Raw genomic sequence first — 16,871 nt, forward strand, 5'->3', positions numbered from 1 at the left:
GGACATTTAGAAAATCATAATACAAATCAGGCAGAGTCAACATGGTTTTATGAACCTGAAATTGTGTTTGACATATTCATTGGAGTTGTTTAAGGATGTACCAGGCAGGGTAGATAAAGGGGAATCAGTAGATCTAGTGTATTTGGATTTCCAAAAGTCATTCCATAAGGTGCCACATAAAAGGTTACTAAACAGATAACAGCTGATGGTGTTGAGGGTAATATATTAGCATAGATAGAGGATTTCTAACTAATAAGAAATTGATAGTCGGGATAAATGGGGCATTTTCAGACTGCCAAACTGTTACTAGTGGATTGCCACAGGGATCTGTGCTGGGGCCTCAAGTATTTACGATCTATATTAATGACGGATGAAGGGAGTGAGTGTATTGTAGCCAAATTTACAGACAATTCAAAGATAGCTAGGAAAGTGAGTTGTGAGGAAGACAAAGTGTCTGCAAAGGGATATGGATCAGTTAAGTAAGTGGACAAAAATTTGGCAGATGGAGTATAATGTGGTGTCAGGCAAACCCTACCTGCCAAGAAAGGAGGAAAAATCATTTCATCGCATGAACATTGATTTTAAACTGCTGATGGTGAAGATAGAACTTACTTTAAAAAACTATTGAAATCTTTGGCTGGAGACATTAACATATCCACAGACAGTACTTCAAAGAACAAAGGAGCTGTTCCCTGCTCCAATTTAATCCACTTTTGATTACCAGACATTGAAGCATTCCATAACTACTAAGATGGCCGAATACACAAACAGATGTGGTCAGAACAGTTTGGTCACATGACTGACTGACTGTTGGAGATTTTTGAATTAGAGTTTCCAACAGAATGTTTGAAAATCAGAAGGCTGTTAGCTCCTGGACTGAGAACACCTCTCCTGCCTGCTCTAATCTTGCTCTCACCAGCTTCGGAAGCACTGAAGACATCTGAATCCCAAGATAGAAAAGTCTGTTACAGTGAACAAGATTTAAGCTCTTACAATGAAAAGTAAGAGCTGTCTACAATCAAGGACTCTACAGCAAGCTGCAGCCACAGAAACAGTAACAAAAAAATACCCTTTAGAGACTGCCTCAAACCTCTCCATTTTATTTTTCTTCTACTCTTTTCTGTCCCTATTTGCATGTGTGTATCGTGTGTGCATGCTGGCGTGGACACATCGTGTATCCATCGGCATTAACCATATTAGAGTTTCAGTTTCAGGTTTAATAAATTACACTTTTCTTCTTTACACCTAAGGAAGCCTGTTTATGCTAATTTCTTTGCCATATAATTGGAAAACTGTGAACAAGGATTCACAAAGGGAGAAGCTCAAAACACAGTGCGTCTAAAATTAAAGTCTGTTATAATAAGACCAGGTAAAGACCGTAAAAAACCCCTAGACACCTTTCTCACCTGGTTGTAACAGTGGGAAAATGTGAGATTAGCCACTTTGGCAGGAAGAATAGAAAAGCAGATTATTTATTCGGAGCAGTGTGCACCATCTAAAAGATGCATTGCAGCAAATCACCAAGGCTCTTTCAACAGCACCTTCCAAACCCGTGACCTCTACCACCTAGAAGGACAAGGGCAACAGATGCATGGGAACACCACCAGCTGCATTTCCCCTCCAAGCCACACAGCATCCTGACTTGGAAATATATTGTCAATCCTTCTCTGTCGCTGGGTCAGAATCTTGGAACGTCCTTCCTAACAGCACTATTGGCATACCTACACTCCAAGGACTGCAGCGATTCAAGAAGGCAGCTCACCACCGCCTTCTCAAGGGCAATTAGGGATACGCAATAAATGCTGGTCTAGCCAGCAATACCCACATCCTGTGAATGAAAAAACAGAGAATGCAGAAAGCTGCGGTACAGAGGGAGCTGGGTGTTCTTGTACATGAATCCCAAAAAGTTAGCATGTAAGTAGTAAGTAAGTAATTAGGAAGGCAACTGGAATTTTGCTATTTATTGAAAGGAGGATGGAATATATAGGGCAATCTTGCTACAATTGTACAGGCCATTGCTGAGACTGCACCTAGATTACTCAGTATAATTTTGCCCTCCTTGCTGAGGGAGTGATATACCTCCATCCTTCAGAGAAGGTTCACTAGGTTGATTCCTGGGATGAGGGGTTTGTCTTCCGAGCAAAGGTTGAGCAGGTTGTGCCTATACTTATTGCAGTTAGATGATTTAGGTGATCTTATTGAAACATATGTTTCTGAGGGACTTGACAGGGCTGATGCTCAAAGGATGTTTCTCCTCATGGGGGAATCTAGAACTAGAGGACACGTATTCAAAATAAAGGGTCTCCCTTTTAGGATGGAGATGAGGTGGAATTTCTTCTCTCGGAGGATTGTTAATCTTTGGAATTCTCTTCCCCAGACAGCAGTGGAGGCTGAGTGAAATAGATTTTTGATCCTCCAGGGAGTCAAAAGGTTACTGGGGTGGTGGTGGCAAGAAAGTGGAGTTAAAGCCACAGTCGGATCAGCCATGATCTTAATAAATGGTGGAGCAGGCTCGAGGGGCCGAATGGCCTACTCCTGCTCCTATTTCTTATGTTCTTACCTTGAGCATATAGTTGGAGAATTGCTTGAAGTGAGAGAGAAAGAAAGAACCTTTGCTAAGAAGACAAAGTCCCAGCATTTCTCCTACAACTAAATTGACAGGGCTAAATTGTGGCGAGTCGAAGAGACTTAGTAGTTGGCAGGAAAAAAGACAGAGGCGCAAGGGGAGAGCCAACTGTGCAACAGCCCCAACAAACAAATTTCTCTGCAGCACCTGTGGAAGAGCCTGTCACTCCAGAATTGGCCTTTATAGCCACTCCAGGCGCTGCTTCACAAACCACTGACCACCTCCAGGCGCGTATCCATTGTCTCTCGAGATAAGGAGGCCCAAAAGATTTCTAGTAATTTAATAATATCCTTAAAACTACAATTTCTTATATTGGTGTTTTGGGGTTTGTGTCCTGATGTTTCTCTTTGTTTTTCAGGCTCTCACTCTCTCCGGTATTTCGCTACCCGCATGACTCCGATTCCCGGTTTCCCGGAGTTTGTGGGTGTTGGTTCTGTTGACGATGTCCAGTTTGTTATGTACGACAGCGATCGGAAGCAGTTGATTCCCCGGGAGCAGTGGATGTTGGAAAGCGAGGGGCCTGAGTCCTGGATGCAGAGGCAGGAGCTGCATTCTAAAATCTACCTTCCAATACTCACATCCCAGTCCAACCAGTCGGAAGGTGAGTCTTCACCCTTCCGCCTCACTCTGCCTCTTTCTGTGGGATGAGGGATCCGGGCGGGGATGGGGAAAAGTCGGGAATAGTGCGGGAGCCAGGATAACAAGAAACGTGGCTCCGTCTCCCAGAGCAGAGCAGAGCCGGCAGTCAAAGCGAGCGGGGATGGGGCAATGGCTCCGTCTCCCAGAGCAGAGCAGAGCAGAGCCGGCAGTCAAAGCGAGCGGCCTCACATCACTTCATGAACATTTATCCAAAGACTGGCAAACGCGATGTCCTTAAAATACAAAGGGGCCCTTTAAATAGCCGCAGCTCCCCAGGAGATGTGGGACAGGCAGTGTGGGCGTGGTCTCCCAGTGAGGCCAGTTTTCATTGGCTGAGGTAGTGGGCGGGGTCTCCCACTGAGACGAGTTTGATTGGCTGTGAGGTAGTGGGCGGGGTCTCCCGGTGGGACCGCTTTTGATTGGTTGTTAGGTAGTGGGCGTGGCCTCCCAGGCGGATCTGCTTTATTGGCTGTGTGCGCCTGATTGACAGGGATCCACACGTACCAGATGCAACTCGGCTGTGAGCTGCGGGATGATGGGACCAGGACTGCGTTTGCTCAGACGAGATGGGACGGACGAGAATTCATGACATTTGACAAGGATCACGTAGTGTGGGAGACTCCGGTCCATTGGGGGAAGGGCATCCAAAGCAAGTGCAACCAGAACAGCGCTGACAAACTGCAATGCAAACACAGCCTGGAGGTTATGTGTTTTGAATGGCTGAAGAAATTTCTGCAGTACGGACAGCGAGAACTGAGTGTTGGTGAGTGGAGGTGGTGGCCGAGGGAGTGAGGGGAGGTGGTGGCCGAGGGAGTGAGGGGAGGTGGTGGCCGAGGGAGTGAGGGGAGGTGGTGGCCGAGGGAGTGGGGGGAGGCGGTGGGGGGGGCGAGGGAGTGGGGGGAGGCGGTGGGGGTGGGGCGAGGAAGTGGGAGGAGGCGGTGGGGGTGGGGCGAGGGAGTAGGGGGTGGGGGTGGGGCAAGGGAGTGGGGGGAGGGAGTGGGGGGAGGCGGTGGGGGGGGCGAGGGAGTGGGGGGAGGCGATGGGGGGGGCGTGGGGGTGGGGGCGAGGGAGTGTGGTGGGGGGGAGGGAGTGGGGGGAGGCGATGGGGGGGGTGTGGGGGTGGGGGCGAGGGAGTGTGGTGGGGGGGAGGGAGTGGGGGGAGGCGATGGGGGGGGCGTGGGGGTGGGGGCGAGGGAGTGTGGTGGGGGGGAGGGAGTGGGGGGAGGCGATGGGGGGGGTGTGGGGGTGGGGGCGAGGGAGTGTGGTGGGGGGGAGGGAGTGGGGGGAGGCGATGGGGGGGGTGTGGGGGTGGGGGCGAGGGAGTGTGGTGGGGGGGAGGGAGTGGGGGGAGGCGATGGGGGGGGTGTGGGGGTGGGGGCGAGGGAGTGTGGTGGGGGGGAGGGAGTGGGGGGAGGCGATGGGGGGGGTGTGGGGGTGGGGGCGAGGGAGTGTGGTGGGGGGGAGGGAGTGGGGGGAGGCGATGGGGGGGGCGTGGGGGTGGGGGCGAGGGAGTGTGGTGGGGGGGAGGCGGTGGGGGGGGGAGGGAGTGGGGGGAGGCAGTGGGGGGGGAGGGAGTGGGGGGAGGCGGTGGGGGGGGAGGGAGTGTGGGGAGGCGGTGGGGGGAGGAGGGAGAGTGGGGGGGGAGGGAGTGTGGGGAGGCGGTGGGGGGGGGAGGGAGTGGGGGGAGGCGGTGGGGGGGGAGGGAGTGGGGGGAGGCGGTGGGGGGGGAGGGAGTGTGGGGAGGCGGTGGGGGGGGGAGGGAGAGTGGGGGGGGGAGGGAGTGTGGGGAGGCGGTGGGGGGGGGGAGGGAGTGTGGGGAGGCGGTGGGGGGGGGGAGGGAGTGTGGGGAGGCGGTGGGGGGGGAGGGAGTGGGGGGAGGCGGTGGGGGGGAGGCGAGGGAGTGGGGGGGAGGCGGTGGGGGGGCGAGGGAGTGGGGGGGAGGCGGTGGGGGGGCGAGGGAGTGGGGGGGAGGCGGTGGGGGGGGCGAGGGAGTGGGGGGGAGGCGGTGGGGGGGGGCGAGGGAGTGGGGGGGAGGCGGTGGGGGGGGCGAGGGAGTGGGGGGAGGCTTTGGGGGGGGCGAGGGAGTGGGGGGAGGCGGTGGGGGGGGCGAGGGAGTGGGGGGAGGCGGTGGGGGGGGCGAGGGAGTGGGGGGAGGCGGGTGGGGGGGGTGCGAGTGAGTGGGGGGAGGCGGGTGGGGGGGGTGCGAGTGAGTGGGGGGAGGTGGTTGGGGGGGGTGCGAGGGAGTGGGGGGAGGTGGTTGGGGGGGGTGCGAGGGAGTGGGGGGAGGTGGTGGGGGGGGGTGCGAGGGAGTGGGGGGAGGTGGTGGGGGGGGTGCGAGGGAGTGGGGGGAGGTGGTGGGGGGGGTGCGAGGGAGTGGGGGGGAGGTGGTGGGGGGGGTCGAGGGAGTGGGGGGAGGTGGTGGGGGGGGGGTCGAGGGAGTGGGGGGAGGTGGTGGGGGGGGGGTCGAGGGAGCGGGGGGAGGTGGTGGGGGGGGGGTCGAGGGAGCGGGGGGAGGTGGTGGGGGGGGGGTCGAGGGAGCGGGGGGAGGTGGTGGGGGGGGGGTCGAGGGAGCGGGGGGAGGTGGTGGGGGGGGGTCGAGGGAGCGGGGGGAGGTGGTGGGGGGGGGTCGAGGGAGCGGGGGGAGGTGGTGGGGGGGGGTCGAGGGAGCGGGGGGAGGTGGTGGGGGGGGTCGAGGGAGCGGGGGGAGGTGGTGGGGGGGGGTCGAGGGAGCGGGGGGAGGTGGTGGGGGGGGGGTCGAGGGAGCGGGGGGAGGTGGTGGGGGGGGGGTCGAGGGAGCGGGGGGAGGTGGTGGGGGGGGGTCGAGGGAGTGGGGGGGGGTCGAGGGAGCGGGGGGAGGTGGTGGGGGGGGGTCGAGGGAGCGGGGGGAGGTGGGGGGGGTCGAGGGAGCGGGGGGAGGTGGTGGGGGGGGGTCGAGGGAGCGGGGGGAGGTGGGGGGGGTCGAGGGAGCGGGGGGAGGTGGTGGGGGGGGGTCGAGGGAGCGGGGGGAGGTGGGGGGGGTCGAGGGAGCGGGGGGGAGGTGGGGCGGGTCGAGGGAGCGGGGGGGAGGTGGGGGGGGGGTCGAGGGAGCGGGGGGAGGTGGGGGGGGGGCGAGGGAGCGAGGGGAAGTGGTGGGGGCGAGGGAGCGAGGGGAAGTGGTGGGAGCGAGGGGAAGTGGTGGGGGCGAGGGAGCGAGGGGAAGTGGTGGGGGCGAGGGAGCGAGGGGAAGTGGTGGGGGCGAGGGAGCGAGGTGAAGTGGTGGGGGCGAGGGTGCGAAGGGAGGTGGGACCGGGGGGAGGCGGTGGGGGCGAGGGACCGGGGGGAGGCGGTGGGGGCGAGGGACCGGGGGGAGGCGGTGGGGGCGAGGGAGTGAGGGGAGGTGGTGGGAGTGAGGGGAGGTGGTGGGGGCGAGGGTGCGAGGGGAGGTGGGGTGGGCGAGGGAGCGAGGGGAGGTGGGCGAGGGAGCGAGGGGAAATGGTGGGGGCGAGGGAGCGAGGGGAAATGGTGGGGGCGAGGGAGCGAGGGGAAATGGTGGGGGCGAGGGAGTGAGGGGAAATGGTGGGGGCGAGGGAGTGAGGGGAAATGGTGGGGGCGAGGGAGTGAGGGGAAATGGTGGGGGCGAGGGAGTGAGGGGAAATGGTGGGGGCGAGGGAGTGAGGGGAAATGGTGGGGGCGAGGGAGTGAGGGGAAATGGTGGGGGCGAGGGAGTGAGGGGAAATGGTGGGGGCGAGGGAGTGAGGGGAAATGGTGGGGGCGAGGGAGTGAGGGGAAATGGTGGGGGCGAGGGAGTGAGGGGAAATGGTGGGGGCGAGGGAGTGAGGGGAGATGGTGGGGCGAGTGAGTGAGTGGAGGTGGCGGGGGCGAGGGTTTGTGGGGTTGAGGGTCGGTGAGGGAGTGAGGGGCGGTGGGGATGCGAGGGAGTGAGGGGCGGTGGGGATGCGAGGGAGTGAGGGTCGGTGGGGGGGGCGAGAGAGTGAGGGCGACGAGGGAGTGAGGGGCGGCGTGGGAGTGAGGGGTGGTGGGGGCGTGTGAGGGAGGGGAGGTGGTGGGGGCGATGGTCGGCGAGGGAGCGAGGGGTGGTGGTGGGGCGATGGTCGGCGAGGGAGCGAGGGGAGGTGGTGGGGGGGGCGAGGGGAGGTGGGGCGAGGGGAGGAGAGGGGGTGAGGGGAGGTGGGGGGCACGAGGGAAGGATGTGGGGGGGGAGGGAGCGAGGGAAGGAAGTGGGGGGGGAGGGAGCGAGGGGAGGATGTGGGGGGGAGCGAGGGGAGGTGGTGGGGGTGCGCGAGGGTACGAGGGGATGTGGATGAGGAGGGCGAGGGGTGGTGGTGGGGGGGCGAGGGAGCGAGGGGTGGTGGGGGGGCGAGGGAGCGAGGGGGGGTGGTGGGGGGGCGAGGGAGCGAGGGGAGGTGGTGGGGGGGCGAGGGTGCGAGGGGATGAGGGGCTGAGCGTCGGCGAGGGAGTGAGGGGAGGTGGTGGGGGGGCGAGGGAGTGAGGGGAGGCGAGGGGGCGAGGGGAGGTGGTGGGGGGGCGCGAGGGTACGAGGGGAGGTGATGAGGGGGGCGAGGGAGTGAGGGGAGGTGGTGGGGGGGCGAGGGAGTGAGGGGAGGCGAGGGGAGGGGGTGGAGGGGTGAGGGAGCGAGGGGAGGTGGTTGGGCGAGGGTCAGCGAGGGAGCGAGGGGTGGTGGTGGGGCGAGGGTCAGCGAGGGAGCGAGGGGAGGTGGGGGCGCGAGTGTCGGCGAGGGGAGGTGGGGCGCGAGGGTCGACGAGGTAGTGAGGGGAGTCGGGGGGCGAGGGAGTGAGGGGAGGCGGGGGCCGAGCGTCGGCGAGGGAATGTGGGGCATTGGGGGCTGGGGGTCGGCGAGGGAGTGAGGGGGAGGTGGGTGGCGAGGGAGTGAGGGGAGGTGGGGGGGGGCGAGGGTCGGCGAGGGAGTGAGGGAAGGTGGGGGGCGAGGGTCGGTGAATGGGGAGCCGGGGCACAGTACCTCAAGGTTCTTGTACTGATTCCTCTTTTTTTCTCTCTCTCAGTGACTCCCGTCGTGTCCTTTACCCGTCCGGGTGGTTCTAACCGGCTGTCCTGTGTCGTCACTGGGTTTTACCCTCAGGCCATCGAGGTGACTCTGTGGAGAGATGGAGTGATGATCGATGAGACCCTGTCCTCTGGGATTTTACCCAATCACGACAGAACCTACCAGATCCGGAAATGGATAGAGTTTGATCCGGAAGACCAGGCTGAGTATTCCTGTCGGGTGGAGCACAGCGGGCTGACGGAGACGATGGTGATGATTTACGGTAAGACTGTCTCTCACTGTTAGAGGGAACCCAGCCTCGGAGCTGGAGCATCGGAGGGAGGGTTAGTGCTGAGCTACCAACCCGGGACAGGCTGAGGCCCAGGATACACAGTGTTTCCACCTCAGTGAGACCGTTTATGGTAAAACACAAGATATGATCTTCCCAGAGCAATTTCAAGAAATACACCACAAAATTTAACGTTTAGTTTAGAGATACAGCACTGAAACAGGCCCTTCGGCCCACCGAGTCTGTGCCGACCATCAACCACCCATTTATACTAATCCCACATTAATCCCATATTCCCTACCACATCCCCACCTTCCCGCAATTCTCCTACCACCTCCCCACACTAGGGGCAATTTACAATGGCCAATTTACCTATCAACATGCAAGTCGTTGGCTGTGGGAGGAAACCGGAGCACCCGGCGGAAACCCACACCGTCACGGAGAACTTACAAACTCCACACAGGCAGTATCCAGAATCGAACCTGGGTCGCTGGAGCTGTGAGGCTGCTGTGCTAACCACTGCTGTACAAAATAAGGGTGAATAATTTAAAAATTAATTCAAGCTGCAAGTACACCTGGCAAGACCATATTAATTGCCACCTCTGAGTTGCTCTGAGGTGGTGATTGGTTGCCATCTTGAACTACTGCAATCCATGTGCTGAATGTGCTCCACCAGTGCTATTAGGGAGCGAGTTCCTGGACTAACGGATGGCAATGCAATCCAAATCAGGATAGTTTGTAACTTGGAGGGGAACTTTGGAGGTGATTGTGTTCCTATGTACCTACTGCCCTTATCCTTCTCGGTAGTGGAGGTTGAGACTTTGGTACGAGCTGTAGACGTAGCTTCAGTGTGCTGCTGCAGTGCATCACGTAGATAGTATACTCTGCAGCCATGGTGGTGTAATACACATCCATTTCCCAGACATAATAGTAATTGGGAATGGAAATCCTGATAGACTTTCTCCCCCAGCTTCATAATTCAAGGAAGTCAAGATAACTAGCACACTCATCACCATTCCAATGAGATCAGATCACAGATCAAAAAGATATATTGGGGATCTTCCTGGTCCTTTTGGCTCTAAGTCTGCCAAATGATGCTTCACCTCCCGAAGGACGTGGATGAGCTTTCCGGACGTCGATGGTGGGCACTGAGGAAATGGCTTATTACCTGCACCAGCTTCCGCCCCCCCTCCCCCCCTTTTTACCCCCCTTCCACCCCCCTTCCACTTCCCTGCTCCACCCTCTCAGCTCACCCCCTCACAACCCCGTCCCAGCCCGCCCCCCCCTCGCACCATCTTCACCCCCTTCCCCCCGCAACCCCCCCCCCCCCCCCACCCACCGGCACCATCCTACACCTGTGTAGGGGCCCCAACAACCCCACTGCCTTGTGGGCGTCTCGGGAGAGACCAAGGCTAAGGGAGTAAACCCTAACAGAAAATCCGGAGCGGAACTCCATAGGCAGTCATGTGTCACCTTTGGCATGTTTCCGGCAGTTCCTGCAGCCATACTGGTGCCAAACGTCATGCTCTGCACTCCTTTGGACCCCACCAGAAAGGCCGAGAGGGGGGTTTTGACGACTGGGCAACTCTCAACCTCCATAAATTTGCCCAGGCATGCGCCATGGAGAGGTCACTCCATAGTTGCCTCACAGCGACTAAAACAACACGGAAGGCAGCAGTTACGGGTTATAAGTCCAGATAAATTGGCGTAGAAACTGGGCGCCACGGGTTGCCTTTGTCGGTGGGAGAAGTCATTGCACCTCACTGGACAGCTACCGTCCGCCTCAAACCGGGCAGCCCCCGGTCAATAAGGTTCTGTCCCGCCACAGTCTGCCTGCTTCAATGGGTGCTTGGAGCTCAGGGTCATTGCCCGAAAGGTGGACTGATGCACCGCACCAAACAACATGAAAAAAGGAAAGAACGTACCAGCCTTCGCTTTGCAAGCTGGAACGTCAGAACTATGTGTCCTGGCCTGTCGGAAGACCTTACACAAATCAACGATTCTCGGAAGACCGCCATCATTAACAACGAGCTCAGTAGATTCAATGTGGACATTGCAGCACTTCAGGAGACTCGCTTCCCCGCGAGTGGCTCTCTAGCAGAGCAAGACTACACCTTCTTCTGGCAGGGCAGGGATCCTGAAGAACCAAGACAGCATGGAGTGGGCTTCGCCATCAGAAACTCCTTGCTCAGCATGATAGAGCCTCCCTCAAATGGCTCGGAACGCATACTGTCCATCCGACTGCTCACCACCTCTGGTCCAGTACACCTACTCAGCATCTATGCTCCAACACTCTGCTCCCCACCTGAAGCTTAAGACCAGTTCTATGAACAACTCCATAACATCATTAGCAGCATCCCCAACACCGAACACCTATTCCTGCTGGGGGACTTTAATACCAGGGTTGGGGCCGACCATGACTCATGGCCCTCCTGCCTTGGGCGCTATGGCGTTGGAAGGATGAATGAGAACGGGCAGAGACTGCTTGAGTTGTGTACCTATCATAACCTCTGCATCACCAACTCGTTCTTTCACACTAAACCCTGTCACCAGGTTTCATGGAGGCACCCAAGATCACGTCATTGGCACCAGCTAGACCTCATTGTCACAAGGCGAGCCGCCTTAAACAGTGTTCAAATCACACGCAGCTTCCACAGTGCGGACTGCGACACCGACCACTCCCTGGTGTGCAGCAAGGTTAGACTCAGACCAAAGAAGTTGCATCATTCCAAGCAGAAGGGCCACCCGCGCATCAACACGAGCAGAATTTCTCACCCACAGCTGTTACAAAAATTTCTAAATTCACTTGTAACAGCCCTTCCAAACACTCCCACAGGGGATGCTGAGACCAAGTGGGCCCACATCAGAGACGCCATCTATGAGTCAGCTTTGACCACCTACGGCAAAAGTGCGAAGAGAAATGCAGACTGGTTTCAATCTCATAATGAAGAGCTGGAACCTGTCATAGCCGCTAAGCGCATTGCACTGTTGAACTACAAGAAAGCCCCCAGCGATTTAACATCCGCAGCACTTAAAGCAGCCAGAAGTACTGCACAAAGAACAGCTAGGCGTTGCGCAAACGACTACTGGCAACACCTATGCAGTCATATTCAGCTGGCCTCAGACACCGGAAACATCAGAAGAATGTATGATGGCATGAAGAGAGCTCTTGGGCCAACCATCAAGAAGATAGCCCCCCTCAAATCTAAATCGGGGGACATAATCACTGACCAACGCAAACAGATGGACCGCTGGGTTGAGCACTACCTAGAACTGTACTCCAGGGAGAATGCTGTCACTGAGACTGCCCTCAATGCAGCCCAGCCTCTACCAGTCATGGATGAGCTGGACATACAGCCAACCAAATCGGAACTCAGTGATGCCATTGATTCCCTAGCCAGCGGAAAAGCCCCTGGGAAGGACAGCATTACCCCTTTAAATAATCAAGAGTGCTAAGCCTGCTATACTCTCAGCACTACATGAACTGCTATGCCTGTGCTGGGACGAGGGAGCAGTACCCCAGGACATGCGCGATGCCAACATCATCAGCCTCTATAAAAACAAAGGTGACCGCGGTGACTGCAACAACTACCGTGGAATCTCCCTGCTCAGCATAGTGGGGAAAGTCTTTGCTCGAGTCGCTCTGAACAGGCTCCAGAAGCTGGCCGAGCGCGTCTACCCTGAGGCACAGTGTGGCTTTCGTGCAGAGAGATCGACCATTGACATGCTGTTCTCCCTTCATCAGATACAGGAGAAATGCCGTGAACAACAGATGCCCCTCTACATTGCTTTCATTGATCTCACCAAAGCCTTTGACCTCATCAGCAGACGTGGTCTCTTCAGACTACTAGAAAAGATCGGATGTCCACCAAAGCTACTAAGTATCATCACCTCATTCCATGACAATATGAAAGGCACAATTCAACATGGTGGCTCCTCATCAGAGCCCTTTCCTATCCTGAGTGGTGTGAAACAGGGCTGTGTTCTCGCACCCACACTTTTTGGGATTTTCTTCTCCCTGCTGCTTTCACATGCGTTCAAATCCTCTGAAGAAGGAATTTTCCTCCACACAAGATCAGGGGGCAGGTTGTTCAACCTTGCCCATCTAAGAGCGAAGTCCAAAGTACGGAAAGTCCTCATCAGAGAACTCCTCTTTGCTGACGATGCTGCTTTAACATCTCACACTGAAGAGTGCCTGCAGAGTCTCATCGACAGGTTTGCGTCTGCCTGCAATGAATTTGGCCTAACCATCAGCCTCAAGAAAACGAACATCATGGGGCAGGACGTCAGAAATGCTCCATCCATCAATATTGGCGACCACGCTCTGGAAGTGGTTCAAGAGTTCACCTACCTAGGCTCAACTATCACCAGTAACCTGTCTCTAGATGCAGAAATCAACAAGCGCATGGGTAAGGCTTCCACTGCTATGTCCAGACTGGCCAAGAGAGTGTGGGAAAATGGCGCACTGACACGGAACACAAAAGTCCGAGTGTATCAGGCCTGTGTCCTCAGTACCTTGCTCTACGGCAGCGAGGCCTGGACAACGTATGCCAGCCAAGAGTGACGTCTCAATTCATTCCATCTTCGCTGCCTTCGGAGAATACTTGGCATCAGGTGGCAGGACTATATCTCCAACACAGAAGTCCTTGAAGCGGCCAACACCCCCAGCTTATACACACTACTGAGTCAGCGGCGCTTGAGATGGCTTGACCATGTGAGCCGCATGGAAGATGGCAAGATCCCCAAAGACACATTGTACAGCGAGCTCGCCACTGGTATCAGACCCACCGGCCGTCCATGTCTCCGCTATAAAGGCGTCTGCAAACGCGACATGAAATCGTGTGACATTGATCACAAGTTGTGGGAGTCAGTTGCCAGCATTCGCCAGAGCTGGCGGGCAGCCATAAAGACAGGGCTAAATTGTGGCGAGTCGAAGAGACTTAGTAGTTGGCAGGAAAAAAGACAGAGGCGCAAGGGGAGAGCCAACTGTGCAACAGCCCCGACAAACAAATTTCTCTGCAGCACCTGTGGAAGAGCCTGTCACTCCAGAATTGGCCTTTATAGCCACTCCAGGCGCTGCTTCACAAACCACTGACCACCTCCAGGCGCGTATCCATTGTCTCTCGAGATAAGGAGGCCCAAAAGAAAAAAAAAGAAAAACACCATCAACTGATATGATATCAGCTCTTCTCAGTTCCAATCTGAACCACTGATTTGAAGTATACCCTTACGAGTGAATTTGAGGGAAGTCACACCTAAGCAGTCTTCACTGCTGTTCAGCAGAAGACTTTTATTATCACACCAAACTTAAAAGAAATCCCCATTAACCAAACAATATTTTGTAAGTAGCTGATATCCCAAATTACAGATAAAGGTATTTTCTTCACTTATTAAAATATTTGAAAACCTCACACCACACTTGTACATTACGCAGCCCTCCTTGACAGTGAAATGTGTGCAGCTAAAACTCCTGCCTGTTGCAATGGATTGGATCTCCCAGACCTTTCTCAAAGTCAATGTCCTCTTTGCTCACTTCTTCCGAGCACTTTCCACCTGGACATCTGTGAATAAGGCGATTTCTGGTGATCATATTGGTCTTTTACTTCTCTGCAAACCTCAGCTTTCAAAATGGCTTCAATTCTTCGCAGCCTTTCACTGTATCAGTCTTCTGAGAGCAGATGTTCTCTCTGTTTCTCCTTCTGAGGCTGTCACCGTTGGTCGTCTTCCTTACTGCCTGCCTTCAGAAGATCTGTTGAATTTATCTGGAATCAATAGTCAATAGCCAGTCGTCTCTTAGAATATGCAAAGTCCACAAGTCTGGCTGCAGCAGAGCCACCCAGGCTTTCCATTGTTTACATTCAGAGTCACTGGCTTCTTGTTTATGATCTGAAAGTCTGGGAGGGTGAAACCCATTGTTCTTCAGGTGTTATACCCCCTGCAATCTTTGTTTTTCAGAAAGGTCTTTGATCTGATTTTTTTGTTGTCCTGGTAACCAAGATCCCTGTCTTTAAGCAGTGTTGATGTGAGGTCACCTGACTTCTGACTCCATCTTAAAATTTGGAAAATTCCAATTTTTAAAAAACTTAATCATGTTACAAAGTCTAGTGTTCACAATATCTCTCCCAAAAATAGAAAACTAATTGCTGTAGTAATGATTTCTCAACATTATCAGCATATAGCATTGTAAATATTTCTATTAATACTTTATACAGGTAACAATATTTTATATCTGAGTTACTTTCCTCCATTATACCTTTTCCTTAAATTCTGACTGGAGTATCACCAGTTACATTGCTCTTTCCTGTAACATGTACAATGTTTAGGGTAAATTGTTGCAGGATTAAACTCCACTGAAATAATCTGGTATTCTTGGTTTTAAATTTCTCGAGGATTATATTCGCTGGAGTTCAGAAGAGTGAGGGGGGGATCTCATAGAAACCTATAAAATTCTAACAGGACTTGACAGGGTAGATGCAGGAAGGATGTTCCCGATGATGGGGGAGTCCAGAACCAGGGGTCATAGTCTAAGGATGCGAGGTAAACCTTTCAGGACTGAGATGAGGAGAAATTTCTTCACCCAGAGAGTGGTGAGCCTGTGGAATTCGCTACCACAGAAAGCAGTTGAGGCCAAAACACTATGTTTTCAAGAAGGAATGAGAAAAGCTCTTGGGTTTAAAGGGATCAAAGGATTTTTTTTTTAATTCATTCACGGGATGTGGGCGTCGCTGGCCAGGCCAGCATTTATTGCCCATCCCTAATTGCCCTTGAGAAGGTGGTGGTGAGCTGCCTTCTTGAACCGCTGCAGTCCATGTGGGGTAGGTACACCCACAGTGCTGTTAGGAAGGGAGTTCCAGGATTTTGACCCAACGACAGTGAAGGAACAGCTTTTGGCTCGGGTCGGATTGGGCCGGACGCACACGGTTAGTGCTCTGCTGGGATGTGTTGAAATTAAAAAAAAACTTATCTGAGCCTGGACTCTGGGACGAAACTGAGTCCATGCAGTGAACGAGTGACATCACTATAATGTCATCATGTGTGTGCTGCAGCTTCTTGCGGGTTTGGTGTCAGGAAGGTAAGTAAACGGATGCTCGGGTCGGGTCAGGCTCGGGGCAAAATGGGAGGGACTAGAGCCGGGTCGGTCTCGTGTCTGCTGTGGTTCGGTCGGGTTCTTTTTTCCTGACCCGAGCAGGCCTCTACTTCAGATTGTTGAAGAGCCAGTATGAGACCTAAAGCTCCCTTTCCAATAGTGGAGTACTTCTGGTACGTGGTGAGTTTTCTAGAGAAATAAATGGTCTTTCAATACCAGTATCGTCATCCTGGAGTAACACTGCTCCTACTCCTGCATCATCTACTTTGGCCTCCTTATCTCGAGAGACAATGGGTAAGCACCTAGAGGTGGTCAGTGGTTTGTGGAGCAGTGCCTGGAGTGGCTATGAAGGCCAATTCTAGAGTGACAGACTCTTCCACAGGCGCTGCAGATAAAATTGGTTGTTGGGGCTGTTATACAGTTGGCTCTCTCCTTGCACTTTCTGTCTCTTTTCCTGCCAACTGCTAAGTCTCTTCGACTCGCCTCTCTTTAGCCCCGCCTTGTGGTCAGTGTCGCAGGACTTCATGTCACATTTGTCGAGGTCTTTAAAGCGGAGACATGGATGGCAGTTGGGTCTGATACCAGTGACTAGCTCACTGTATAATGCATCCTTGGGGATCCTGCCATCTTCCATGCGGCTCACATGTCCAAGCCATCTCGAGTGCTGCTGGCTCAGTATGGCGTACGTGCTGGGGATGTTGGCTGCCTCAAGGACTTCTGCATTGGTGATACGGTCCTACTTTCTGATGCCAAGAATTCTCCGGAGACAGCATAGATGGAATGTGTTGAGACGTCACTCTTGGCTGACATACGTTGTCCAGGCCTCGCTGCCGTTGAGCAAGGTACTGAGACGCAGGCTTGAAACACTCGGACTTTTGTGTTCCGTGTCAGTGCTCCATTTTCCCACACCCTCTTGGTCAGTCTGGACATAGCAGCAGACGTCTTTCCCATGTGCTTTTTGATTTCTGCATCGAGAGACAGTTTACTGGTGATGTTGAGCCTAGGTAGGTGAACTCTTGAACCACTTCCAGAGCGTGGTCGCCAATATTTCTGACGTCCTGCCCCATGATTTTGATTTTCTTGAGGCTGATGGTTAGGCCAAATTCATTGAAGGCAGCTGCAATCCTGTCGATGAGTCTGTGCAGACAGTCTTTCGTGTGGGATGTTCATGCAGCATCGTCAGAAAAGAGGAGTTCCCTGATGAACACCTTCCGTACTTTGGTCTTC

General features: G+C 55.2%; 1 protein-coding gene and 1 long non-coding RNA gene across 3 annotated transcripts in view; both read left to right on the forward strand.

Moving 5' to 3' along the window:
• The window catches only part of LOC137346249 (uncharacterized), a 381,277-nt gene that overhangs the window by 339,359 nt on the left and 25,047 nt on the right, over positions 1-16,871 (forward strand). The gene's annotated exons all lie outside the window — the stretch shown is intronic.
• LOC137346325 (major histocompatibility complex class I-related gene protein-like) lies at positions 2,834-14,339 on the forward strand. Its single transcript, XM_068009816.1, has 5 exons — positions 2,834-2,900; positions 2,985-3,227; positions 3,756-4,028; positions 8,288-8,551; positions 14,005-14,339. Exons 2-5 carry the CDS (start codon positions 3,017-3,019, stop codon positions 14,337-14,339), a joined length of 1,083 nt encoding a protein of 360 aa, XP_067865917.1. The 5' UTR covers positions 2,834-2,900; positions 2,985-3,016.

This window comes from Heterodontus francisci, chromosome 29 (assembly GCF_036365525.1).
Source record: "Heterodontus francisci isolate sHetFra1 chromosome 29, sHetFra1.hap1, whole genome shotgun sequence".
Classification (NCBI taxonomy): domain Eukaryota; kingdom Metazoa; phylum Chordata; class Chondrichthyes; order Heterodontiformes; family Heterodontidae; genus Heterodontus; species Heterodontus francisci.